The 27,532-nt window shown below is 43.2% G+C and overlaps 1 protein-coding gene across 3 annotated transcripts in view; it reads right to left on the minus strand.

Moving 5' to 3' along the window:
* clcn5b (chloride channel, voltage-sensitive 5b) overlaps nt 1-26,239 on the minus strand; it is a 38,580-nt gene extending 12,341 nt beyond the window's left edge. Inside the window, exons 1-9 of one of the 3 annotated variants that reach the window (XM_012874965.3) lie at nt 25,461-26,239; nt 25,198-25,356; nt 7,807-7,991; nt 7,354-7,453; nt 5,854-6,041; nt 5,329-5,451; nt 3,694-3,900; nt 2,057-2,137; nt 88-322 (exon numbers count right to left, since the gene is read on the minus strand). In XM_012874965.3, coding sequence (XP_012730419.2) covers nt 88-322; nt 2,057-2,137; nt 3,694-3,900; nt 5,329-5,451; nt 5,854-6,041; nt 7,354-7,453; nt 7,807-7,991; nt 25,198-25,356; nt 25,461-25,515 — 1,333 coding nt within the window. In that variant the 5' untranslated portion in view covers nt 25,516-26,239. Of the gene's footprint in view, nt 1-87; nt 323-2,056; nt 2,138-3,693; nt 3,901-5,328; nt 5,452-5,853; nt 6,042-7,353; nt 7,454-7,806; nt 7,992-15,874; nt 15,994-25,197; nt 25,357-25,460 lie in introns of those variants that run through there. The other 2 variants (XM_012874966.3, XM_012874967.3) reach the window with 2 other exon arrangements.
* Between the last annotated feature and the right edge of the window lie 1,293 nt (nt 26,240-27,532).

Raw genomic sequence — 27,532 nt, forward strand, 5'->3', positions numbered from 1 at the left:
CCGCACACACACAGAGACCAGCCGATTAGTGCACAGCTAAAAAGTGCGTCCATGGAGGGTTCTCACCGTTCGGCTGACCCTACTCACGTGTCCTGCACCATGCGATGTTGGCCTTGATGAACAGCGCCCCCCAGAGGCCTCCGAATATCCCCAGCAGGATGAAAGGAGCCAGCTCCACCAGGTGCCAGGGGGCGTGAAACTCCACGTAGAACAGCACCAGGCGGCTGTTTCCGAACGGGTTGATGGAGCGCAGGGTGAAGGCGGCCACCAGGGCAGCGAAGAAGGAGCGCCACAGGGTCTTCAGCGGGAAGTAATAGCTCACCTAGCAGGGATCGGAGAGCAGCGAGGAAGGAGAAGTCGGCTTTAGGTTCATAAGAAATATTTACGCGGCGGCAGAAGCTGTAGAAACACTACGGTGCCTCGCTAAAGTATTCACACCCCCTTAATGCCACGCTGTCGATGTGTTTACCTGCTGTTTTTAAGTGGTAGACCAAATCAAGGCGGTAGAAGTGGAAAGAAAACGAAACCTGATTTTTCAAATGATCACTAACGCAAATTGGAAATTTTGGGTGTGTATTAAAAATATATATTGTAGGACTACGTTTCCATGCAATCCCAGCTGCAGGTTTTTAAGGGCTGGCACATACAGAAACCCAAATCTTTGCCCAGGCCTTTTATAAAAAAAATAACTAGCTCAGTCAGATAGGAGGGGACATATCTAAAATATCTAAAATTTTTAACTCTTAATAGATTAGAAATTGGATTTAGATCTGGGATTTGACTAGGCCACTGTAACACATGACTGTGTTTTAATTTTTCCTCCCTTCCTGCTGGAAGCAACATCTGCTCCGGTCTCATCCCAGCTGCTCTGTCGCTACTGAAGACAAGCGTCTCCACGGCATGACGCTGCGCTCTCTGAGGTTAAGGTGACTGTAGGGTTTTGTCTAGTTTTAGTTTTCAACACACTATTTGGCATTCAGGTGAAAAAGATTCCTTTATCTCCCATCTAACACGGGTTTGTTTAAAGGAGAAATCTGTGGACAGATCCTCCCACCTGAGCTGTGGTATCTCTGCAGCTCCTCCAGAGTTACCTAGGTCCTTCTTGGCTTCTTCTCTGCTTTATTTAACTAACCCTGCTTTAACCTCTCCACCCATTTACCCGCGACCTGTGTGGTGTTTTTCTTGGTCTTCCTGCATGTGTCTACTCTGTTGGCTTACTGCTCAGGTCTGTCCAAAAAGAGATCATAATCTCAACGAGACATTTCTACCAGGATAATTGAAAAGATCTAACAATGTTCTCTAACAAACCTCTGAGGTGTTCTCTACAAAACAGCTGTATTCATACTGAGATGTACTCTACTTATTACATAACTGCACTGGGTTTCATTTGGGGGGGCGGGGGATCAGGGTCAGGGGGCTGAAATCAAATACGTCACAATTTTAGGATTTCATTCTTCCCCCCCCGTTTTGCCTGTCCACCAAAATATACTAAAGTGTCTGTTTATAATGAGAAAATTCAGCCAAGGCCACAGGGCGTGAATGCTTTTGCGAACCACCGCTCACCGACTTCCATCCTGAGTGGCTACTAGCACACAGAGGATCCCTTTTTAAAATTAACTAACAATACTAACAAGGCCATAAACTAAATGTGAAAACAAACAAAATACACTTTGCTCTAAATCATAATCTTCTCCTCACTGAACCGCTGATACTTAATCCCGAGAGCTGCCGAGAACACGCCGACTCTCCAAAGCGTGGCGGCAAACATCGGGTCTCAGTTGGCCGCGTCTTAATTGGCTGCCAGCGTGAGCTCATTCCACAACAAAGTCACATGGCAGGAACGAAGCAGGGGGAAACAATAAGCCACCGAGTCCCATCTGCTGGCGATAACTCCTCTGGCACTTTTACTGCCGCTCTGAAGCAGGACGGGGGAAACGAGCAGATTCCCCCAGAGCCGGCGACGCGGGGCTCAGTCGCTTCACCGCTTCAGAGCGCAGTTCTTTATCGTGAGTCAGAACAGATGCAGGCCCGAGAAAAAGAGAGACCATCCACCCACCTCCTCCAGACTGAACAGAACCCCTCCTATGGGAGCACCAAAAGCCACGGAGACTCCGACTGCTGCTGCTGCTGATAAAACCTACAGGGAAGAGAAAAAAAAAAAAAAAAGAGAAGAGCATTAAGATCAATGAGGACAGGATCTATTGAAAACAGACGCAGGGAGAAGCCAGCTGCAGACCAGAACCGGAGCACAGAAAGGCTTCTTTAAGGTCTGCCATGGTTCTGATGAAACAATAGATGAGCTCATAACCAAACACACAACAGGAAATAGTTTTCTTCTCAAATATTACCTAGACATGGCTATTGAGCAGAGCAAAAAAAAAAAAAAAAAAAAAAAACGATAATGGACTAATACTGTATCCGCCTTAAGAAGTAAATGAGATACTGTTATTGTTTTTAGTTTATCTGTCCAAATAAACGTCGCTCCAAAAGCTAAAAATTGTATGTATTTGTAGATTTTCAGTGATGCAACAGGAGGACAGCTTTGTCACTTTTTTGATTTACTATAAACATTTTAAGTGTTCAATTTCAATCTTAAATGTTAGCTGAAAATACAATAAAAGTATTTGGCATTTATGGCTGGTGTTTGGACAATTCAATTCAATTTTATTTATATAGCGCCAATTCATGAAACATGTCATCTCAAGGCACTTTACAATGTCAAGTTCAATCATATTATACAGATTGGTCAAAATCTGTGATAATGACGCCATAAAAACAAGACACAGAACATTACAAACGGTTATCAAAGGATAAAACGGTAGTTTTAATAACAAGATTTGAGATTAAATGTAGTCACAGTGGCACCAGCTTAGAATACCGAACATCTGCTCCATGAATATGGAGGACCACTTGTAGCAGTCAGGGAAGCACAGCTGGGTAATAACGGTGTCAGTGGCCTACGCAAAGGAAACTACTACCACCACTATTATTATTATTATTATTACTATTAGCAGTTGCTGCCAGCCACAGGCTCTCAGTTTGAAGAGGCTGCCTGAAACACTAACAGTTGCTGTCAACACTTTTTTTTTAAATATATGTGCCTGTGTACTATAAAATTACATTATTTTTATTAGATTGAAAAACAGACGCCCAGCTCACATTCTGGGATTTACCGCTAGGCTTAAACCTCGATCTAGTCCAAGCACCGGCCCAGCGACGTTAAAAAAAAAAGCGACCAAGCTGATTTAAAATGGCACGCATTTTACATTCCTCCATCTCTGTGTTCCTCTGCTGCTGTTTTTGCCACCGTGCTGTGCTGTGCGGCTGGCTTTGCCTGCCTCTGTCCTCTAGAGAATGTTGGACAGGAAGTTAGCTGGCGAGTCGTGGCGAACACGCTAACGCTCACGAAGAGAAACCTGAGTCGGCTAAAATCGCTACGGACAGGTAATAGCTTACAGAAAATGCTGGATTGACGCCTTTCTAATATTTTACTCCTTTCCTTTCTCATTCAGCGACAGATGCTGATTGTTGTATTTCAGCTCAAATCACATTAACCTTCACCTCCTGCCTACCGTGCTAAAATAGATTTACTCCACAAACAAATAGGAAATGCAACGTCAATTTTTTTTGCTCCGCGTGTGCTTTGTCGACATAAGACAAACTCTCGACACCGTCGCCATCGTGGCAGCGCACCTCTCGCCTCTTGGCCTCGTTCTTGCGGTACTTGGTGAACAGATGGCAGAGTATGTTGGCACAGCAGCAGGCCACGTGCACCAGAGGACCCTCCTTCCCCAAACTGAGCCCAGAGGAGACAGCTAGGACCAGAGTGATGGTCTTTATGATCAGGGTCCACTTTCCCAGGTAGCCGCGAATGATGAACCCACTTAGGATCGTTTTAATCTGAAAAAGACAAGCACAGAGGAGAGAGGGGGGTGTGAGGGCCTCTGAAAGCTGAGGTTTTCAGTTCCAAAGAGGACGACAATATGCTTAAACTTTTGTGAGGAATCACTTCAGATGTCAAACTATCTCTCAGTTGCACGCTTACAAAAACAAAACAAAGAGATTCATTTTTTTTTTAGCGTATTTTCTTTGAAATAAGACATTAATTCCTGAGCGCGGGGCCTCCTGACCAGAGCCTGACCTGTGGGAGAGGAGAAAATGATCCCAGGACGTGAAACTAGCTGGAGTCGGGGGGGATAAAACGTCTGTGTGTGCAGCCGGCGGCTCTGTTTGCCTCTTTCATTCTGAGATGGATCAATCAATGAGCCCGTCTGGACAACACGGCGGAGAGGAGGAAACGCTTTAGCTGTTCACTCCCTCACAAATAAAGAGCGATCAGGAGAAGGGGAAAAAAAAAAGAGCTGGGAGAGGGTTGTCATAATAACAATCCACTAAATCCTTGGGTTTTATATAACAAAACATAAAAATGATCGGACAATTATCGGGTTCTAAAATGATTTGATTGCTGTATAAATCAGTGTGAGCACCTCTGTAGGACGACGATTAAAATCGTGTATTAACACAAGGCCAAGCAGGAAAGTCAGCAGCAGTGACCTCAGAGCAGCAGCTGTTGCCGTCCATCAGTCTGGAGGCATCCCAGCGTCATTTTCTAACGGCATGAATTCCCTTAATCTGCATAGAGAGCGATTGTTTACGGCGGCCGGCGTGTAAAGACAGCTGCCAATCCTCCCAGGAGGAGCCAGCCTAGTTCAAGCTGAGGTCAGTCACCGTACAATGCTCAGAGAGATTACAAAATAAAAGCCCAGGAGCTCTATTCAGATCCTATGGGCCTTCGTTTGTGTGCTGCATCCTGAAGTCCATGAAATGACAATTAGAAGGGGAAAAAAATAACTTGTTTGGAGGGGTTGGTGAGTTTAATTTATTATTGACATCTGAGGCGCCAATTTTATTAACGCGTTTCAGTTTGTGGCCTTCTGCTGCCTAAAACCCTGGAACTGAAGCCAGAGAGTGCAGAAGAAACCGAATATTAAATAAATCTGTCAGAGACTAATGTCAGAAAGGGAGAGGAAGAAATGTCAATTCTTTTTATACAGAGTATGTAAATATGTGGAAATATACGGAATAAACGGAAAATACCGTCGGTAAGGGGAGGAGAACTGGGAATAAAACAGATCTGTGTCATAAACAGAGCTGATTTAAAAACAAGCTAAATAAACTGGCACGAGTGAATAGCCACTTTAAAACAGCTACGTCTGACCTGCTTGGAGATTTGGGACAAACAGAACCTCTGTCCATCATAAACTAGATGATGTCTTATATACAAGCTGCTCGCTTGCAGTTTCAGTGTTACTTCAGGTCCACGTTTACCTCGGGTATTCCTGATCCACAGGCATACGGAGCAAAGGCCCTGACCAGCGTCACGGCCAAGAACGCGAAGAGCAGAGCCCAAAATATGTACATCAGGTAGTTCACGATGTAGGCAAACGGACCCTGGAAGGACAACAGACACAAACAAGTAATTTTAATATTGAAATAAATGTAGATATTGCTATATAAACATCATCTGAATCTTATTTTCATGCAGTCAGAAAAGGTGTAGTGTTTTTTTAAAACAATGACGCGTAGCAGCCAGTAGATGGAGCCCAAGCGTCATTATCGTTCCTGTAGGTGTCTGACATGCTGAGATACTGGTTGGCGCCTGAGCATGTATGAAACACGCAGCTTTCAAAGACGGATTGTGCAAATAAAGCCAAGCAGTTTGTTTTTGCATCAAAGTACAATCAAACGCTTCACGTTTAGTGCTTAAAGCCTTCAGCAGCTGGATGTGATCCCTCCTCTGGGGTCCAACAGGGGGGTCCCACCCTACGTCTAGTTGCTGGAAGGCCGTCCTACCTTGGAGGTTCCCACTATGAGCTCAGCCCAGCTCTGCCACTGCGGACACTGGTCCCTCTCCTGGAAAGTCGTCTCGTTGGACGTCCAGCAGCAGTGCTCGTGGTTGAACCAGAAGCCGATGAGACACACCCCTTCCTTCAGGTCCGTCATCCAGTGAGCGGCGATGTCGATGCCGCCAGCGAGGGCGCCTGCGGGACAGAAGGCAGAGCTCAGGACTTCGTTGCTGAGAAGACCGTTTTGTGGTCGGCGTTCTGATGTGCTGTCACCAAACAGTAGTCCAACCATAAGAGCATCCTTACGTGTTATCCAAGCCAACGAAAGAGTGCATTGCAGAAGTAATCGCCTACATGTCTTTTGGCCGACTCAGCTCCTTATATCTTTTTTTGATAACAGCTTTAAGGGTCTGGGTGGCTCAGTTGGTAAAATGTGTGCAGAGGTACGACTTCCCTTTCTCTCTCCACCATCTTTTCTGTCAAGATACTGTTTAATAAGAGTCTCAAGTGCCTAGTCTTTAAAAAAAATAACAATAAAGAGCAGATCTGCTGAGTGCACAACCACTGCTCTCCTGTTCACAGACTCTTCAAACCTGAGCTATGGATCTCTGCAGCTCCTCCAGAGTCGCGTGGCTGCTTCTCTGAGTATTGTCCTGCTGACCCGGCCTGTCAGCCTGGGCATACAGCCATGTGTAGGTTTGCAGAGCCTTTCCATTTTCATCTGATGGACCGAACAGATGGGCTGCACAGTGGGGCTGTGATGCCTTGCAGAACGAAGGTCCTGGGTTCAAGTCCCACCCTTGCCCTGACTCTTTCTGCGTGGAGTTTGCATGTTCTCCCTGTGTATGCGTGGGTTCTCTCCAGGTACTCCAGCTTCCTCCCACAGTCCAAAAACATGACTGTTAGGTTAATTGACCTCTCTAAATTGTCCTTAAGTGTGAGTGTGTGTATGAAGGGTTCTTTGTCCTGTCTGTCTCTGCGTTGCCCTGGCGACCTGTCCAGGGTGTACCCCCCCTCTCGCCCATTGACAGCTGGAGATAGGCACCAGCTCCACTCGTGACCCTACAAGGGTGTTAGAAAATGTATGGATGCACCAAACAGAGATCTGAGAAGCTGAAAGCCTGGGATATTGTTTAAGAACCAAAGTCTGCTTTAGATTTCTCCACAACTTTATCCCTGACCTTTTCCTGGTGCCCGTCTCTACATCTGCTGTTTGTCACCATATGGGAGATCAAGACCAAAGAACCACGTCACACCTAAGAAAGCAGTGTCTGGAGGACTTCTAAATGCACATTTTATTTTAACTCTACCTGCTTTCCGGCACTGAATGGTGGCCGTACTGAGAACCCTGTCATCTAAGATTTAGCCACAGGCTTTACACCTCCAAGCTGACCTCAGCTCACCTGGATTTCTTTTGTCCATTCCGTCAAACAGAGAGACTGTCTGATTAGACCTAACGTACACCACTGATGTAACCTAGTAATGGAGGGATGGGTGTGTGAACTACCTGCCATGAGTCCCACCAGCAGCATGAGCAGCCATCCAGAGAAAGCGTCGCTGACACTGTGCAGCAGTGCCATGGTCGACTCCCGGCTCTTATTGGTGATCTGCGGGGTGACAGGAGAAGTAATCCAGTTAACGGCGAACGGCTCAACAGGCCTTCCCGGCTCCAACGTCAGGTAACACAAGTGCATCTCACTGATTACAGCCATATAATTAGGTAATAATATAACTAGTTTTATGGAGTTTTCGCTGTTGTCTACGTGTGGTGCAAGGTTCTCCGATACCTAGAAATGAACCCGAGGCAGCTCTGCCTTAGCAGCTCCCTGCTGCTAACACCTTCCACAGAATCCGCATACCTTCTAATCTGAAGGTAAACACTTCCTTTTGTCAGATTCCTCTTTTATCTCTCGCTCTGGTTTCTTAAAATTTGCCCTGTGCGTCTCGTGGTTGCCTGTACCTCTCGGTGTCGGTCGCGGTCCTTGCTCTTCTCCCTGACCCAGTCGATGGTGTTGAAGTCTTCATAGGTGCCCACTCCGGGCAGCGGGTCTTCCAAAGGGTCCACCAGCCTGGTGGGGCCGCTCCCGTTCATAGCGCCGGCTCTGCTGCTGCTGACGCTGCTGACGCTGTACTCATCGTAGCCTCCTGGGGGAGACGGGTGGAAAGAGGCAAAGGGGAGGGGGAGGAGATCTGTGTCAGTCACAGTCAATGATCAGCTAGTGGGTTCTGGCTTCACTGTTTATGTTTTTACTGGGTCATTTCCTGCATCATCGGCGTGTCACGGTTGTTAAGAAAAACAAGGAAGCCACGTGAACGTTATCACCAACACTGGGGGTATAAGACCTGCTGCTGCCGGTTTCTCCTTGTGTTTTTCTATTAGACGGTGCGGTAAAGTCCAGCTCTACTTGGCACAGGCCAGGAATGACTAATGCACTTCATGAATGATGCACTGAAATTCCTCGCAGGTTGACGACACAGTGAAAAAAAAAAAGACATTTTAAGCACAGTTAGGATAACAGAGCACAAGTAGCTCAGCTCTAGTAAGACTAAACACGTAAATTCATCTGGAACAACAAACCAGCACTTCAATAAGCTCACATATTCATATGTTATGCGGCTGACAGAGTAGATGTATACAGAAACCACTTTGTTGGTAAATTAAGTGCAGGAGGTAGGATTTTTTTTAACGAGTAAGTATTTTGTTTGTGAGTGCAGCAGAAGCAGGAGAGAGTCTTCTTCAGATGTAGACTCTGATGTTCAGAAGTTCATTTCCTCAGACTAATGAGCAATCTGCAGGGTTTCTATGACACCAGTTTGGCTAACTTAGATCCTCACCGCAGGAATTTGAAACACCTTAAAATAAAACAAACTTAATAAAAGAACTAGAACCTGCTAGCCGTGCCCTCATACTGCCATCATTAGTCTCCGACTAAACTAAACTCCTCAGACCCCGTTTTTAGTGTACCGTCTGTTTTGGTCGCACATATCCCTATTTTTTTTTTTTCTATAAAGCCACTTTTATACAGCTTCCAAATCTATTATGGGCAGACATTACTTTGTTCATCTAATGAAGATGGATGTTGGCCAGTAGTCCAGGTGTTTTTCACTTTTTACAATCTTCACAGAGAAAGACAGTGATTTAGCTGCTTCGGCTTCCTGTCACTGGGTCATGTGACCCGCTCTGTTTGCCGTCTCCAGACATCTGTCCCAGTGGTGAAAGCTGTGCAGAGAGCAGCTGAAACACCCATCGTTCAACTTTCCATCATTTAAAGCAAAGCACCAAGTATATGAACAAACATGAAATCTATTTCTTTAAGTTTTGTACCGGCAACTCTGATAATTGTGACCTTTGTTTTGCTTTGTTATATTATATTTCCAGGATAAAGTATAAATCGATACTGTTTATTTCTAAACATGATCCTTCTAGTGAACCATTCTGCTGCACGCTTTCGCTACCTAATGTAACAGGCAGAGTAAAGATGCCCGTTTAATTTTAGGTCCATATTGTCTTTTGCTAATTTACACATTTAAATAGCTCTCACTGACTTGAGACACGCCACAAACTACTTCTCAGAGTCCAGGTTTTCATGAAGCTCAGTGTTCGTATGTACAAGGACCCCGTCTCCGTTCAGCCCACTAGACATACTAACGCGTACGCGACATCCTCACACATCTGCATACATGTTTTATTCAATAGATTTGTGACAGAATTACAACAAACCTCGATGTAAAGGCATAACCAGGCCGTAAGACACATTTTGAAAACTGCCACCAAAGTGGTCGGTCCCAAGAGACTCGGCCGAGCGGTGGGAGTTTTAAGCATTGATGACTGCTGCTGCGGTCAGGATGAGGGAAAGTGGCCTGTTGAAACATGGAGTGACCATGGAGGCATCTGGTGGTTCTGCCACAGAACTGTCTTTTGAGGTGGAGCATTTTTCACCCCCTGAACGCAGGGCTATGGCGACAGAAGCGTCTAACGTTTGAACCAATAGGAAAATCTGACTGAAATAGTCACCGTTCAAGCCTAAGAGAGCAGCACTACAAAGGTTTTAAGACAAATAATACAGAACTAAACAAAAAAAAAATATATATATAGAATTGATCAGTAGCACCCTTAGGCCCAGTTTATCTGCAAAAAAAGTTGATTTTGGGGTGAGTTACACTTTAAAAGGTGAGAGGGCGATGTTGATCGGGTGTCTGGGAAAAAGGCATTGCAGTCTCTGGGTCAGACCTCAGACTCTTCTTTGTAAATATGAAGCATTACCTCATCTCTCCCTCGGGTTAACCTTCCTCCCAGCTGGTCTGTCCATAATGCATATATACATATATGTTGACATTAACCACTTCATCATATGAGGCTCAGATGCTGCATCCCAATAAGGAGTTTTTATTAGGTACCAGACGGGGGACTTCTTCCCCAATAGGACAAATGTCTATTGTTTAATGACTGACTTGTATTGATGCCGACAAGGTCCCGATCGGGGCATTTTTTCCTACAGTGGAAAAACCTGCAAATCCTGTGCTGTCCCATTCCATAAAATGGAAAAGCACCACCACTGCCTTTGGAGACACTCTACTGACACAGTGCATTCTCTTGTCTCTCATCTTAAAAACAGTTATCACACGAGCTCAACTCTTTTCCTAAACTTTACCATAATGCATATCAGAATCTCATTCTCCAACCAAGCCAGACGACTTTAAAAACCCTGTTTACTCTGACGGATCATAACCTGCTCCATTAATAATTTAGGATCTAGCCAGGTTTTTGTCCATTATGACCGTACGTACATATATACAGACATGGTGGTCGGTAATTGTTTAGATTTAATAATAGGGGTCAGAACCAGCAGATGTTTTAAAATTGCAACCATCTGGTTTATTGCTAGCTGGAGGCGAATGTCTGAGCTCAGCTTTGTTTCATGAGACCAACTACATAAAGTTCGCCATACCTCTCATCAGGACGAGTGTTTCCCTTTACAGCAATCTTCTCCAGTGATGTATGACAGAAACTTTTCCTTGCAGGTACAACCAAATGAACGTAAAAAAGTTTGACGATAGCGGCGTTCCTGCAAAACTGATTCAGACTAATGAATACATTTTTAATCTCTTGCCATCAGTGGGATAGAGAGAGTGAACGGTTTTCAGTGTAGCGCACACTGTGGTAAAAAAAATAAAAATAACTAGGAGGTAGGTGTCAGTACTTCTCCCAATGAAAAATGTGTTTCAGTAAAAACAGAAATGTGGACGTTATTGTGTTGAGGGTTTTTTTTTCCACGATTTCAAATATGCTATTTTATATCATCAGCCATGATCTTTCAACTAAATTTTTCCAAAATCATAAAAACATGCTTGTATTATGGGTGCACTTTAGCAGTCCCACAGGACTCCATTCTTGATTTGGTGTTCTTTACACTTTGCAATAAAAATGTCCTGCATTACTGCTAGGGATGTTTAAATGTATGCATGTGACGCTGTGATTTTTACACACAAAACAATTCAAAGAAACATCTTTGCGGTTGACCCAGTGTAATGTTTTTTCAACATTTCATCCATTTCATAAAAAGAGATCAAATCTATTTTAAAAATTACAGCAAAGAATGCTACACAAATTATAATTAAAATTTTATTTTTTTACTTTGTTTTAGAATTTTGGGGGAAAAGTTAATTGACTAATATTTTAAATATGCCCCTTTCATATATGAAATTCCAAATATTTTTAACTATCTTTAACTACTTATCAAAAAAGGACTGGAAAGAGAACATTCACAATGAGTCTTAATATTATACTGTTTCCTTTAAGGCTTATCTTAATTCATTTTTTACATTTAAAGGAACAACAAAGCTGTGAACATTTTAAGCCTTGTGTCATTTTTAAAATCCATTTTTGGCTACAAATTTTCATAAAGTCAGTTTGTCTGTTGGTTCAAATAATATTTTATATTTTTTCCACATCAACATTATACCTTCACACTGTAATGCTCCTTTATTCATCTATTTTTCACAAACACTTCCATTTTACTATAAAGGCTCCCCTTATATGTGGCTAATAAATAGTTTATAGACCATGTTATTAATTAATTTGTAAACACTTTATAACTCATTCATATGTGTTAATTATCAATTAAGGATGAGCAAGAGACAAAACTGACCGGTTTGTGCCTACAAGGTAGTAACTTAGTCTGAAATGCTTAATATAAGCAACTCTATATGAAATATATATATATAGTTGTACAGATTAGGCTCACTATTTGGCAAATAAAAACAAAATTGACCGGTTTTGTCTGCTGCCCTTAATGAATGCATAATAAACACTTATGAATGAGTTATAAAGTGTTTACAGATCAGTTCATAACATCTATAAACTATTTCTACCCATCTATAAAGGGAATTCCTTTTGTAAAGTGATACCAAATAAATGATAATTATTAAAAATAATGTGTGCACAAATGCTCTAGAGAATAAACCTACAACTCTAAATCTAATAATAATAATAATAATAATAATAATAATAATAATAATAATAATAATAATAATATAGACAATATAGACAATATAATCTTATTAGGATTCTGGGGGAAAGACAGCTGTGATACTGATTTCACCAGCTTTCTTTTAAGCAGATCACAAGATATCAAGTTAGCAGCACAATCAGAAACACCATCAGCAATCATAGCCACACAGAACCAATCAAAAAGCTGGCCCTCAATATAAACAGGAAACAACACAGGAAGTCAAGTCTTTTTAGCTCAAAGCTCATACAGATGGTTTATTACAGGGATAAAACAATAGTTTTGGGTGAAATAAAATTGTGTTTTTAATTTCTTTACTACTGGAGGAGGTAAGGTTCAGCTTTCATTGTGAATAGAGAGACTTACACAGTTATTTTGTGTGAAAGGCTTAAACTCGAATGGAATCTACCATGACCCGTAATATAAATTTACCTGGGGTGAAGCAATCACTTAAATAATATTTGATTTTGGGGATCTCATGGCGAGAGGCTATGAACTGTAGCATACTTCAGAATGTAAGTAGATTAGGAAATGTCCAGAAATGTAGCTGGAGTCAAGGATTCCTTCACACTTCTTGGCTGAAAACGTCTACGCAGTCACCAGTCTACACGGTCGCCACGTCACAGTCATATTTCCAGTTATGCAGAACAACGTTGCTGGCATTGAAAACACAGGGAGCCATTCAGCTGTCACCTGAACGGACAAGTTAAACTGGTCTGGAAAGTGGAAGAACAAAAGCAAACACGGGCAGTCATGCCAGGGGTATGCTCCCATGGGCCGTGCGGACATCAAGGCTGACATCATTCACTGCCGTCTCAGACGACAAAAACTGTTTCGCTGCTTTGATTTCACAATGGACTTTGCTAGAAAACTCAAAACTTATTTAAAAACTGTAAGTTGAAATGTGGTGAAAGTGGAAATCTAGCTGATGGTGCTGAAATCACTCATGAAAGCAGCACTGTTGGAGGAAGGGACAATAGTACCATAAAAACAGGCTGTCTAAAGATCCACGGTGATGTCGGCTGGTGAGTGGAACCAGAAGATTTTTAGCGTGAGCGACTGTGACGCCAAACGTCAGATCTTTTGTTGATTGGTAAATCCACCCTACCTAAGCGCTGCCAGGTCTTGCTAGCAACAAAGGCGCAGTTCTCTGTGCGAAGAAGACTCAAAGTTAGCCACTTTCACTAACAATGTGGAGTTTAAAAGTGAAGCCATAAGAAGTACTAAGGGAGTGAGCAGCTGTTTACAGGGGGGACAATTAAGCAGAGGCTATTGGTTATTTTTGTCAAATAACAGGAAGTTAATTTATAGGTGGATGTGGAATGCTCCCTGGGAGTGAGTAAAGCCCAGAGCAGATAACATGAAGGCTGAATCGAGCACAGCCATGTTGCCATGCTGGCAGACTTTGGAGCTGGATTTGGAAATACTGGCAGACTTTTGGAAATCTCTGATGTCAATATCGATGTTCTCTAACGAACCCACCCAGAGACTGCCGTTTAAGCTTAGTAATGCTAGCTGTGCCAGTTGCTAAAATAACATGCTTAAAAAATGCTTAAAATGTCAATTTTAATTATTTCAAAATACTGTGACTGTTCTATAAAGCATGTAGTGTGATATCCCTCCACCTACGAAATAAATAACGACAACTCGCATCCGAAAAGATAGAAATAAATAGTTCTTAAAGGAGCAATAAGTGATATTTCACCACTAGATGGCGCACTGTCAGTAGACCAAAACAAGCGGTGTATCAAGCCACACCTCTCTCTAACTTGCTCCAGCCGTATATTCCCCTTCTCACCTATCGGCTCGTATGAATCTATTTGCAAAGGATAAACGCACAACAGAACAGCATCGCCTTTCAGAGGATCATGTCTAGTGAAGAAGTAACTCTTAGCTTTATAACGGTGTTCGCAAGATAGCGTTTTAATCCGATGGCTGTGCTCTCCTCTATTTTGTGCCTAGCTGTGACATTTTATGGGCAGGAAGTGGCTGAGCCCTGAGGAGGGCTGGACGATAATTCACTAACAATATATATCGATCGATAAGCGTATATCGATGATAGGAAAAAAAAAAAGGGTCCATAAAAAAGTTCAATGGAACAGTTTTCCTTCCTTTTGCATTCTAGCCTATCATGTAGGTTAATATTAAAGTCATTAAATCCTCCCAACCAATCACAAACGCAAACCGAGGAATGCTCCGCCCCCCCCAAAAGCTCCGCCAACTTCAAAGAGTTCAGAGCGCACGCGTTCTTTTTCACGGGTACTTTTTGTTTAAATCCTTGCGGTTTTGATAAAAAGTTGGTTGAATAAAGGGTTGAGTTTGAATTCAGTGTTCTGTATCTAAAAATGGATTGCAAAGCAACAGCATAAAATAACCAGGGCTGCACTCAAAATATATGTTTTGAATTTGTTTATAATTATCGATATTGATTAAATATGATTTCTATTTTAATCAATACGCTTTTTTTTTCTATATCGTCCAGCCCTAGCCCTGAGCGGCAGCTGTTCACGTGCACGTCCGCTCCGGCTATGTGAACAACACAGAGAGACAGTGTGTGACGTTGAACCATGGACAATAAAAAGATACCTTTAGTCTATCACAAAACTATATTTTTAGTTCTATCTAAAATAATGAAATTTCGCTTATTGCTCCTTTAAATGAGAAGTCTGAATCAGCTAAGACTGACTCAAAGCAAAAACTGGAGATCAGAAATAGGTCACCAAACTGGTCAGTGCATCTGTAGGCTACGTCTGAACTTTTCAAGCGTGACAACGGTGAAAGGACTTTCTCAATAAACGCTAAACCAGTTCTATTTGTGTCTAAAAAAATATTCATGGGACAGCTTTCTCGGATTATTTAAGTCCCGGTTTAGGCATCATCTTGTGTCAACTATTGGAATAGGCTGCGTGTGCTCTCAGCTTTGTCTGCAGTCACAACACAGAGTCAGCGACGCCTGAAGCAGACACAGCCAGGGTCAACATACTCCATATAAGTAACTCTCCAGTTCACAAAGATATTGAACTACTTGGCTTAATAAAGACAAAATGCAAACTGCAAAAAGGAAATAAATGCGTCACTCCACACAAACTGACTGCAGCCAGAGGATGAAAGCCGGAGAAAAAACAAAGAGGTAAACTAAAGCTGCCTTACTGGACTCAGATTCATGAGGAAAAAAAAAAATCACAGCTATCCACAACAGACGGGCAGATAAGAGCGCTGGGTTGTTGTTGTTTTTTTTATGAAGCCGTCGTTTTAGCCGAACCCTTTGGCTGTTGCGCAACCTCCCGCTGTTACCAGACCCAGATCATATGATGGGTAGTAAACGTCCTCAATGATTAAACTCTGCCGTGGAAAAGTTAAAGTCAGCAGGAAGACCGGGCCTGCCCCCGTGAACGAGGTGAACTGGATTTAAACCCGGGCAGCGCTGCGTCAGCCAGCGATGGGCAAACAACAACCATCTGTATGCAGTCAAACAAGAAAAGCGTGTCGCCCTTTAAGCCGCATCCGTCCCAAACTCACCGTCCTCCACCAGCTCCTCCTGGTCCATCCGCTTGCTCCAGAACTCCCAGGCCATCTCTGGTTACGGCCACAAACTCACCCGCCCCGCCCCGACCCCTCGCTCTGCCTCCAGCATCAGCCTGACAGCTCCGACTGGAAGCGTCTTCCCTCTTGTCTCCTCGAGGAGCGAGTCCTCCCGCAGGTCCCTCCCCCCTGGAGCCAGAAGACTCTGGAAGTCCGTCACCATTGGCTAATCTGTCTGGGAAGCGGAGGGTGATTTGCTGAACTATTTTTACAGATCTTGAGTAATGAGCTTACGGTGCGCTCGCCAGCCTGAGAGGTAGGTTAGTGAGTAAAGTGAGACCACGGTGTCTGTTTTTACGCTCCTTCACCTTCTAAAGCCCGCAGATGAGTTATGCCGCGTAACAGGGAGAGTTTACCTGGTATTTAGTCACTTCTGGGAAGCATCACGGGTTAATGAATTAAACACTGAGTCAACTCTGGAATAAATGATCTGATCAGCCTCAGGCGTTTCAGAGCTTTCAGAGTCCAGAATGAAATGAAAGAGCGGCTACTGTGCTATCACAGGCCACAATAGAGACAAACCGTCCGCAGATACAGCCCTGTGTGCGTGAGGTAAACAATCCTGCTGCTCCACCACCAAGCTGGGCTTTCAGCGCCGTTTGCTTTGGGCTGATGGGACTGCGGTATCACCTAGGTTTGAGTGGATCAGGCTTTTCCTCACGGTTACTCATTTCTTCTTGTCCTTGACGTCTGAGGGAAGAAATGTCCTGTACCTTCTGATACAGGGAGTAGTTTTGAATCCAACAGAAAACGAAGGAATTACGAGATTATCCACCTTTATCTGACGTTTGGAAAACTCAAAACAGGCACAAAGAAAAAATTGGGAGTTCTTAGTTTTGATGTAATGGACAGGACAACCCTCCTCCCAAAAATGTCTTCTTTAAAATCGGGGGAAATTGTCACATTCCGACATCTGGTCAACTAATTGGCGCATCTTTAATACTTCGCCACTTATTAGAAGTATATTATTTTAAAACTACGGGTAAAAAAGTTTCGATAACGACGAGCGGAGAAAGAAAGTAGTAACAGAAGCACAGACCATGCCTTGGGGTAAAACATAACCAATAATAAGAAAAAAAAAGAAGATATTTCGGAAACGGTAATTGCTTTGCGGCTCCTGGGAAAAGCTTGTTTTTACAGAACACCATGAATGCACCATGGCAAAGCAACAAATACGCAACTTTTTTTGCTCGCTACCACAGACCCAAAACTAGACATAGGTGATATCTGGAGTCGTAAAAAAATAAAACTGGGCTATCCAATGTAAACATGGAAGGATAGTAATATATAGATTTATGTTTAATCATTTTGATTTGATAATACCAGATACCACTTAAATGGAAAATGTAACACCATTTTTCTCTGACTAAGCAAGAACACGACAAAGCATAAATAAAGATGTTGGGGTTTTGTTATAAACATTCACAAGCATTCGGTTAAAATAAAGCAAATTAGTTAAATTGTTGTTGTCTTTTTCACTTTTCCCTTAGATATATTAAGGCATTTTTGTTGTAACCGAGGAAGGCAGACTCAAAGTTAGGTCACTCAGATGTTTAAAAATAAGAGCAAAGAAGCCAAAACGGTGTAAAAGACGGCTGGACGGAAGACCGAATTTTCCACGGAGACGTGAATTTTCAGGCGGCCGCTTCTGAAGAGGGAGCGACGCCTCGGCAGACAGGAAGTGGCTTTTTGTCCATTTAAGCTTTCACCGTCTGCCTGTCTGTCCCTCTCCCAATGCACACATACATGGTGTGATGTCACCTCTGCTCTCAGCGTAAATAATTAATGGCAGCTCACCACAGAAAGCTTCCTTAAGGCTCCAGTGTGCCTAGAATAAATAGTCTAACAGTAAATCAGAGCTTCTCCCTCTGAAACATTGGGTTCGACCTCATTTGTTTCCTTTGAAACATGCAGTTTTCATAGTAAAATGTAAATAAAAAGATGACACCCTCCAAAAAGAAACTGATTCTCTTCTTACATTGTTTTATTATGTTTTGAGAGATGCTAGTCTTATTCCCAGAGTGAACACTACTTTAAATGGTAAAATCTTTCAGGGGTTAGAATATTCATATTAACTGGATGGATATTTTTAATGTTAAATACAATAAAGAGGAATTGGCACTAGTAAAAATGATAGTGGCGGTTCCAAAAATAAATCAATAAATGTAAAGAGATCACTTTGAATCAGCTAAAACTCAGACTTGAGTCTAGACAGCTGTAAGTCAGGTTTACAGAGAATATATAAAGTAACTCTTTTCAAATTATTACTTTTTAAATTAGTATCATTACCAGGAACACAATAATTTAAAGTTTTCTAATAAATACAAAATATTTTATTATAAACATCAGGAATGTTACAATTCTGCCAAAGACAAGAAAAATCCTTTTTTGATAATGGGGTTATAAGGAAACTAAAATTATCAGTGAAAATGGTTTTTGCAACATTTCTTCCATCTGTAAGGCTCTAAGAGGCAAACGTTCGTACTTCACTGGGCGCTTCCCTTGAGTCTGGACCGTGTGTGCTCTGCCTTTTTTCCGGCCGAAACTAACCCGGCACACGTTTCCAGAACAATTCGTCCCCCAGCAGGACGTCAGAGGGGACCTTTCATGTCGTTTCTTTAAACGTTACGGGAAGCCGTGTACTCTGCTCCACATCGTCTGCTCACACTGGTGCACGGTCGGTGATCTCATGCGGTCAAAGTTGGTCTGATCAGACATATTTTTTATTACCATTAATTATTCACACACACACACACACACAGAAGGGGACCGGCAAAAGGGGACCAAAAGGTCTGGAGAAATATTTTGCTTTGCATCGTGGGAACCACGGTGGAGCACAGGCCAGCATCTCTCACTGAATTTCAGGAAACATCGAGTCAGTCTCAGGATCACCTCTCTGCATCACTCTGTCGGTGAGCTGCGTTCACACACGAGCGTCAAGAAAAAAGCTGGAGGGAAAGACGGGCCAAGGCAGGGGTTGAACTTTGAACTCCTGAGGTCTGATCGCCATGGGAACAGGCATTTCATGTGACCTCGGTGACGGCGGCCGACGACATGCAGAAGTTTCTAGAGCCGGTTTATGTCGCTGGCTGTAATTACTTTGCTGAGACTTTTGCCTTTTATCCACGTTTAAATGGTCAGAGGAAATTTAATAAAGATAGCATGACTGCAGCTGATTTAATCTAATGCCTTTTCTTGAGCACAAGACAACAATTTTTTTAATAACCTAAAGATCTAAAGCAACCGTCCTCACTGTGGGGGGAACTAATCCAGCCTTAAAAAAGGTCCTAAATGTGGAGCTCGGCTGTAACCCAGAGTCAAAACTAATATTAAAATCTTTCACCCTAAACATATGAATGAATGTTTATTCATGTGAAGTCACTCATTAACGCATTACTGGAGAGAGAAAATTGGCATTGGGCTTTCCCAAACCCTTTTCTGTCAATATAAAAACCCTCATTTAGATACTTGGAATAATTAAAGGTTAGATTGTACTTTCTTCTTGGGCAAAATCTTTAACTCTCTTTATGCTACCGAGTCGGTCTGCTGAGGGAAATCTAAAGCGGTTAAACAGGAAGAGCAGGATGACCACTTTAAATGCAACACTGATTTGCTTGTCTATGTCTCAACCTTGTGGTTGACACCAGAATGGTGCTGCACCATTATAAACGGCCAGCTGGATACATTTCCCATAATCCCTTTCTATCAATCTCTACTACGTATTCAAACCAACTGGCTCTATCAATGAGCCTGAAATGCTTTAATAGACAATTTTAACAACATTTAAATGCATTAAAGCAAATTTCATGCAAATAATTATTTTATACACCACCAGTTAAATGTTTGGACCCACCTTCTCATTCAATGGTTTGTCTTTTTATTTTATTCCTACCTCTGGGAACTCCTTCTAGACAGTTGGAAACCTGTCAGTCATTGCAATATTCAAAACAATCTGGTTATAACAGGTTTCCCTGATGTTGTGTCGCCCTAATTCCAGGTATTTCCCCACTTCCAGGTATTCCTACAGTCCGCGCCTGCGAGCGTCTGATAGCCAGTGTGTCCAATCAATAAAAAGCTGTCAGTCATTACCACGTGTGACTAAGCCAATCCCCTGCACGAACCACTCAGAAGATGTTATGTCAATATAGCCAGCAATAAACTCATTATAGGCAATAACATCACTTATTTGCTCACTACTGGTAATAAACCCAGTAAATACTTTTACACAGGTGAGATTGTCAGCAATAAAAAATAATAAAAAAAAAGAGCAATGCATGCAGAACAAGAAAGACAAAAGCAGACTGTAAAGTCAGCAAATCCAAGAAGAAGTCAATAGCTGATGCAAGATGCCTTCACATTCCTGTCTGTGTGGGTGTGCGGAGCAGAAAGGCTGCTGCTCAACGTCTAAAAAGCGCTTTTACAAACGCAGGGAACCACTTTGACCTCCGGTCGCTGCCCAGTAGATCTGGAGAAATCACCAGAACCGCTGTCGTCGACACGGAAGCAACTTTTTCTTATCAAAAACGTATAACAGCATGACGCTGCTTTAGGTTCGCCAAGGGGCCCCGTAATAACTCTCATACCAAGAGAGTGCAGGTCCTGGAGAGACCCGGGGACCGTCTGGTGTAAGGCTTGAGCGCCTACACTGGCCATCAGGGGAGCTGGGCCTGAACATATCTGCCAAAACGAGCTGCAGGACGAAAAGAGTGGCATCCCTCCAGAAGAAGAGCTGCTGGTGCCAGAGGTGCTTTCGTGATTAAGTAATTAAAGTAATAAGTGCAGGTCTACACCGCAAAAAGGGAACTAAAAGTAAAATTTTCTTGAAATGAACGTATTTGACCTTGATTTGAGCAGATAAATAAGATTATCTGCCAGTGGAATAAGATTTTTGCACTTGAAAAAGGAACAACTCCTCTTAATCATCTTATTCCAAGTGCAGTATATCTAATTATCTATTTTTAGGGGTCTAAATACTCTTCCCATTGGCAGACCATCATATTTACCTGCTCAAATCTAGTACAAAATAAAGTCATTTCATGAAAACTTGACTTATTTCTACTTCGGTTTTAGCAGTGTAGACATTACCACTTACATAATCACTCCTCTATCAGTTCTGGATTTTACACACAGTATAACTACCTTCACTAATAAAAGCTAGAGTTACTACAGGTTCAACGTTACCATCATGCTAAGATGATGTGACTCTAAGACAAGAAACCTAAACCACAATGGGAGCCGCGTGTCTGTAAAAAACATCCAACATTATCCATGTGGCAACACAATGCCAGGATGGGAAGACACCAGCAATGGCCGCACTGTTACAGAGTCTCTGCTGCTGGGAAGGGTTAAGGAGGCAAGGCCAAATAATCTGAGTCTGAGGACGTCTGAGACAGCCGTCTCCCCAACAACCCCAAAGCTGCAGAGGTTTCTAAAAACCTGAGCTTTAATAGGAGCTAGAGAAGCAGCTTGGACAGGGCTAAATGATCATGACTGCAGAAGAAGCAGCTTCGTCAAAGCTCTGTTTGTACAGAGAAGTCCCAAAACTGGCTCCAAAACATCAAGAGGGAATTAAAAAGAGGAAGTGAGCGTTCGACTAAAACCACAAGAATTACAATGCAAGTTTGGGCTTCATGTCAACAGGGAGAGAGAGAAAAAAAAAAAGGTTTTTACTCGACTCTACAGCCAAAACTCATGTGATGATCCCAGAGCCCCGACACACAAACAGCCTTCAGAGAAAGCTCTGAAAAGCCCAGCTTCAACCAGAGAACAGCTCAGACTCCATCTGAGCTCTGATTTTAATTCACAAACTAGGAGCGTTTCTGTTTAGGAACGATCGGCCCTTTCCTTTCCTTTCCTTTCCCTTCAGCTGACGCAGCACAAACAGCTCTCTTCTCCATACTTCCTTCCTGCTGACGCGCTTTTTACGCCGTCGGAGGAGTTGGCAGACACAAAGCGAGGCCGCCGGTAAGCGGGCGGCTAGGACGGGCGAGGAAATAACCGATTCTGTTTAACTATTCAAACGGACCACACGTGTTTATGATTAGAGCCGGCTTCCCGCAGGCTCTGACTGTACTCAGCCCAGAGGAGAGGGGCAAACATGGCACCATAAATACTGAAACGTGTCAATGTGCTCACTACAATATCAAGTCATTTTTTTAAAACATTACTAAACGTCAAGCTATTTATGTTAATATAGTTATTCAGCTAGTAATTTCCTCTTTCACAGAGCTATGCTCCAGCAAACACAGTTTAAGACCAGGCAGCTGACTTGCTCTGCATATCAACCAATCGGACGCCGGGGTTTATTCGGCTAAACTTCATGAACTGGAGATTAAAGAATGGCCCCTCAGTCTGTGTTTATGGTCTTATTTCAGTGTTTAGGGATCATCTGCTGCGTTGGTAAGGAGGAGGCGCTGAAACCAGTCCTCTGCTCCCCCACCAGTGTGATCAGGTCACCCAGCAAACATCTGCAGGAGGTGGATAAGGCTGAGACAGCAGGGGTCCACCCAGCACTTCCCACGCTGGCCGAGCACGCCGACGCTAATCCGTCTCCAGACACGTAAACATGAGATCCTTCTTACAACATCCCCGTGATGTTGCAACAGGAACTTCACTCTCCGGCGGAGACGTCATCAGTAACCAGGCAACATTTGGGGAGGGGGGGAATCAGAGCGTGGCTCCTTTTAAACGCCTCTCCGAGTGAAGGTGGAACGAGGCTCTATGGTGTCAAGAGGACGTCTTCAAACTTGTCTCGTTTCGCCATGATCGTCTACCTCAGGTCCCTTTAGTCGGGATTTTCTGTGATTGGCCGACACAAAGCACCTGATCCACAAGAAGTGGAGGGAATGTGACGCATGTATTTTATCTATTTATGCATTCAGCCTCCTTTATTCTGACACATCCAGACAAAGATGCAGCCCCTCCATACTAACCCCCCCATTAGTATGACGGCGGTGGCAGCACCCTGCTGCGGGGAGCCCTTCTCTACCGCGAACAACAAAGCGGCTTTGGAGATGACGCACGGAGTAAAGTACGGGGCGATCTGGAAAGGAAAATCCTCTGCGGGCTTCAGAAGACTTGAGGCTGAGGCGAAGGATCGCCTTCCAGCAGGAAAATCACCCTCAGCGTCCAGCCGCAGCTACGGTGGAATGGTTCGTGGGAAAGGATGCTCGCGCAAAAAGCTGCAGTCATTACTTCATGCAGCAGATGTCTGGCGAGAATTTGGCCGAGACGAACGTCTCTGTTTTCAAAGGTTTGCCCCGAGGCAGCGCGGTGCTCCTCCTAAACAGCAGAGGGCGCTGCAGACAAATCCTGCCTGCATCCAACAGAAGAAGAATTGAAGGCCATAGCTCCAACTTTTTTATCAAAAATTATACATCCATGGAATATCTAGATTGATGCAGAATAAAAATATTAATTTTACTGGAAAATAAATTATTCATAAATAAAAAATTTTATACATTTTGACGGGTCAAAAATACCTAAATATTTATTTCTGACGCTGGTATTGTATACCAGCATTGAGACTAAAGGGTTGAAGTCACGTGAGACGGAGCGCAGTCGTTGCCAGATCGCAGAAGCTCCGTGATAGCGCTGAGAGATGGCTTCTTCTCTGCGTTGCTTTTCTCAGACTCATGCGGACCGAAAAAGAAGAAAAACGAAGGCTAACATCGGTCAAGCTTTTGAGTGTTTGGTGCTGACTTAAGGAAGCAAAGGGCTTCAGAAACCATACGGAGGTTGCTGCTTTCTTTCTGGACAGGTAAGTTAAATGTTTGCTAACGCTAACCATTATGCTAATGCTACCGGACGTAGCAATAGCTAGCGGGGAGGTTGGAACGTGAGTGGGCGAGCGCAAGTGCACCGCCTACTGGCCGGGAGGAGTTAAACTTGTAGCCATTTCCTTTAACAGAGGATTACAAAGTTTGGACTAACAAGTGTTACTTTTTAAATGTTTTTATAATTGTATCAAACACTTAGCAACATTTAATCCCTTTACTGAGCATATACTTGCAAAAACTAATAGGCTTTTAGAATCTGTCTTTCTTCCCCTCCTGCTTTTCAATCTCTACTTATCCAGAGCGTCTATTCTATCCTATCTGTGTTTGCGTTTATCCTGATATGCTGTTTGTCAGGAAAGGAATGCAGAGTATGAACAAGTGTAAGGATTTTCCACACAAAATGCAGAGCTGTATCCCACTGATCGTCTGAGAAAAAAAAAAACATTGCTGCATATAGATACATGTAGCTCCAGGCTGATTGCTTGGGCAATTTTGCACATAAAGCAAACACAGACGTCAATCCCCAGATGTGCGTGGCAGGTGGAGCTATACTCCAAACTGCAGCAAAATGGGTTTCACCCAAATATTGACGAAACATCTGGCAGACTACAAACGCATGTCCAACATTATCCAACTTTCATTTGTATAAAGCTTCAGAACGCCACATGTATGGCTTTCCTTCTGCTTTGTGAAAAAATATGTGGAAACAACCAGGGGACACAAATACTGTCAACCCAACATTCAGGTGATGCGTCAAAAAAAAGTGTTTCACTATTTCAGAAAGCCTGATCTCACACATTGTCAACTTATGAAAACTGATCAACAAGCAAACTTGGGATTACTCATATCCTTCAGCAGAGCTACAGATTATTCAGAGTAAATGCTGGTATAGAGTCCCTTTATGTCAACCAACTAACGGTGCGTTTCTTTTTGCCTCGGAGGTCGGAGCTAACAAGTCGCAGGTTACGTCATCAACGCTTCCAATGTCGTTAAAACAATGACGCTGTTCTAGGCGGCATTTTTTGCAGATCAACAGAGCAGAAACATCCCGTCTGATGAACACTGAAAGGTAGCACCTGTACAACTGACTAAATGTTACATAAATAACAGAGAGCTGCTACAAACAACTCAGTGTTGCTGTGAGTGGCAGCCATCATGAATGCAGATGTCAGGTACTAACTATCCTGCTGCACCGACTTTCTAACTCGTAAAGTCGACTTTGGTGGCCGTTCCAGTTAAATCTTCAGACCGGGAGGTCGAGAATCCCGACCACAGAGGACAAATGGAACGCACTCTAAGCAAAGGAGAGGCAGTGAGGGATTTCACCCACAACCCAATGAATACCAGAGACATGAGGGAAGTACCAGGTGAAGATGAGGGCATATGAAGCCATCAGATAAAGTCCTATAACAATTTTCATACGTTATCAGATGGCAGCCCAGGGGGGGAGCCAGCTTGGTGAACTTCCAGCGCGCGGATCACCTGAGCTCAGAGGGGGGACGTCGTCCGTCGTGGAAAAGTCCAGCGTGGCGCCCGCGATGTCCACCATCTCGTCATCGTCGTCGTCGCCGCCGGCGCCGGGGTGATGGAGGCCGTCGAAGCTGCCGCTGCTGTATCCGGGGTTTTCCATGCCTCCGGAGGCTGTTTGACAACACAACAAACAAACCGGAGGGACATTTAAGTTGCAGCGCCTGCAGGAGCAGCCTTCCTCCTCCTCCTCCCCTGCTGCTGCTTCAGCGAATTACCTCCATCCACGCCGAGGGCATAATTCCGATACAAGCTCGCCACAAACCGGAACATTGGCTCTGAAAGCCGATGTGTGTATTTAGTTTTTTTTTTTTGTATTGTTATATTTCCACCCAGAATATTGTTCAGAAACAGGAGGCAGTCTGCTCTTATAAACTCCCCCTGGTTGTGCACTCCCCTCGCCCGGAGCTGACTGGTTAGTTTCTGTAAAAAAAGGGGAAGTTTAGTGAACCCGCTTCCGCTGACTTTTTCACCATCTCTGCGGTCGAGCTGCCAGAACAAGCCGTCTAACCTCGGCGGCAGCAGCGGAGCTCATGGACCGCATTAGCTCGGCTTTAATAAGCGCTTTGCACCGGGCGAGCACATATAACCCTCCGCGGGCTAACCCGTTTTCTACCGCTGCCCTCGGCTAACAAGAGAGTATGAAAAGTTTTTGGCCTTACTTGAGGCTTCGGGATGAAAACGCGGCGGTGCGGCTCAGTAGGGAAGTCTTGTGACTCGGATTTGCCCCTCTCCTCCCCGTCTTCTCCTCCTCCTCCTCCTCCGGGCGGAGGGGCTGCTTGTGTCAACGGCAGTAAACTTAAACGCTCAGGGAAAAATCCTGCGTCATCCCACTTATCGGCTAAAACTCCCGTTTTTTAAACGGCGTATGAACACAAAACAAACCCGTTTTTCAATATGATTCGTCTCTGTGAATACCACAGATTGGAACCGACTGTCATTTTCTGTGCTGTATTTACTCGTTTTTTGTCACTTAAAACTGCAATCAGTAAGCTAGTATAAAGCTAACTGCGCGTGACTACAACTTCCGGTTTTGCCCTGACGCATAAAACCTTCCGATCTCCACCTGCTCGCTACAAGGTGGCACTTTTTTTTTTTTACCATCATAAAGTCAGTGTCGGGGGGGTTTTGGAGACGGATTTATATTTTTGGTATGTGGATTGAATTTGTTTGTGTTCGTAAAAAGAAAAAAAAAAACATTTTATTTTGGAAGCAAGAGAAAGGCATATTTCCGGTTAAACAGTTTCATTTGACTTGAACGTCCTAAACACCAGGACGACTAATCGAGTGAAGAGTTATAACGTGTGTGTGGCGTTTTCAAATGGGTCAGTGGAGCAGTGCTACTAATCGATCCTTCCACAGATCTTATTACAGAATTGATGGTCGTTTATTACATATATTTTTATCGAATGGATTTGGGGAAAAATTCTATTTTAATCTGTGGACACTTGATAGCTGGAGACTGAAAACACCATTTCCAACTATCAGAATATGCACAAAAAGAAAGAAAAGAAAAACACGGTGGTAGTTTTGTGTTCTTTAACACGAGTTTCAAAATCTTAGCAACTTTTTAAATGCACAAAAAAAACAAAGGTCTCGCAATTGATGCATTCTTGAAATTAACTATTAAATTTGCAGTAGGTCAATGAAACACTGTGAAAAGCATTTTATTTTTGACTACTTGTCTTATTTATGATAAGCACAAAAAAGGAGCTATTTTCCTCATAACGAACATTTGGGGCCTGGAGAAATATTCTTTAATCGGTTTTGGATAACTACCGTAGTCTAATCTAGCTTTATTCATAAAGCCCCTAAAACAAACAGAGGCCAAAGGGCGGTACAATAAAAGTCATAACTGATAAAATAAAAAAAATACATGGACATAATATCAATATAAAATAACATAAGAACAACATTACACCAATACTGTACTAAGCCAGAGAGAAAATGTGTGCTTTGCTTTTAAAAGACATTTAAAATGGCCAGGGAGGATGCCTGCCTTATGTACAGTGGCAGTTCATTCCAGAGTTTAGGACCAGTTACAGAAAAGGCCCTGCCCCCAATGAGCTTGCACTCAGTTCTCCATACTGATAAGGGCAAAGCTCAGCTGACCCAAGATGACAAAACAGCACACAGGCCTGTAAAAATTCAGATATGAAGTGTGGGGTGTGGCCATTTAAATACTTAAAAAAAATAAAAGAATCTTAAAATGGAACCTGTAATGAACAGGCAACCAGAGAAGTGAACTCAAACCTGGTGATCTGAGCTCAAATGTTTGTGTGTTAATTAA

The sequence above is a fragment of the Fundulus heteroclitus genome, chromosome 14 (assembly GCF_011125445.2).
Source record: "Fundulus heteroclitus isolate FHET01 chromosome 14, MU-UCD_Fhet_4.1, whole genome shotgun sequence".
Lineage (NCBI taxonomy): Eukaryota > Metazoa > Chordata > Actinopteri > Cyprinodontiformes > Fundulidae > Fundulus > Fundulus heteroclitus.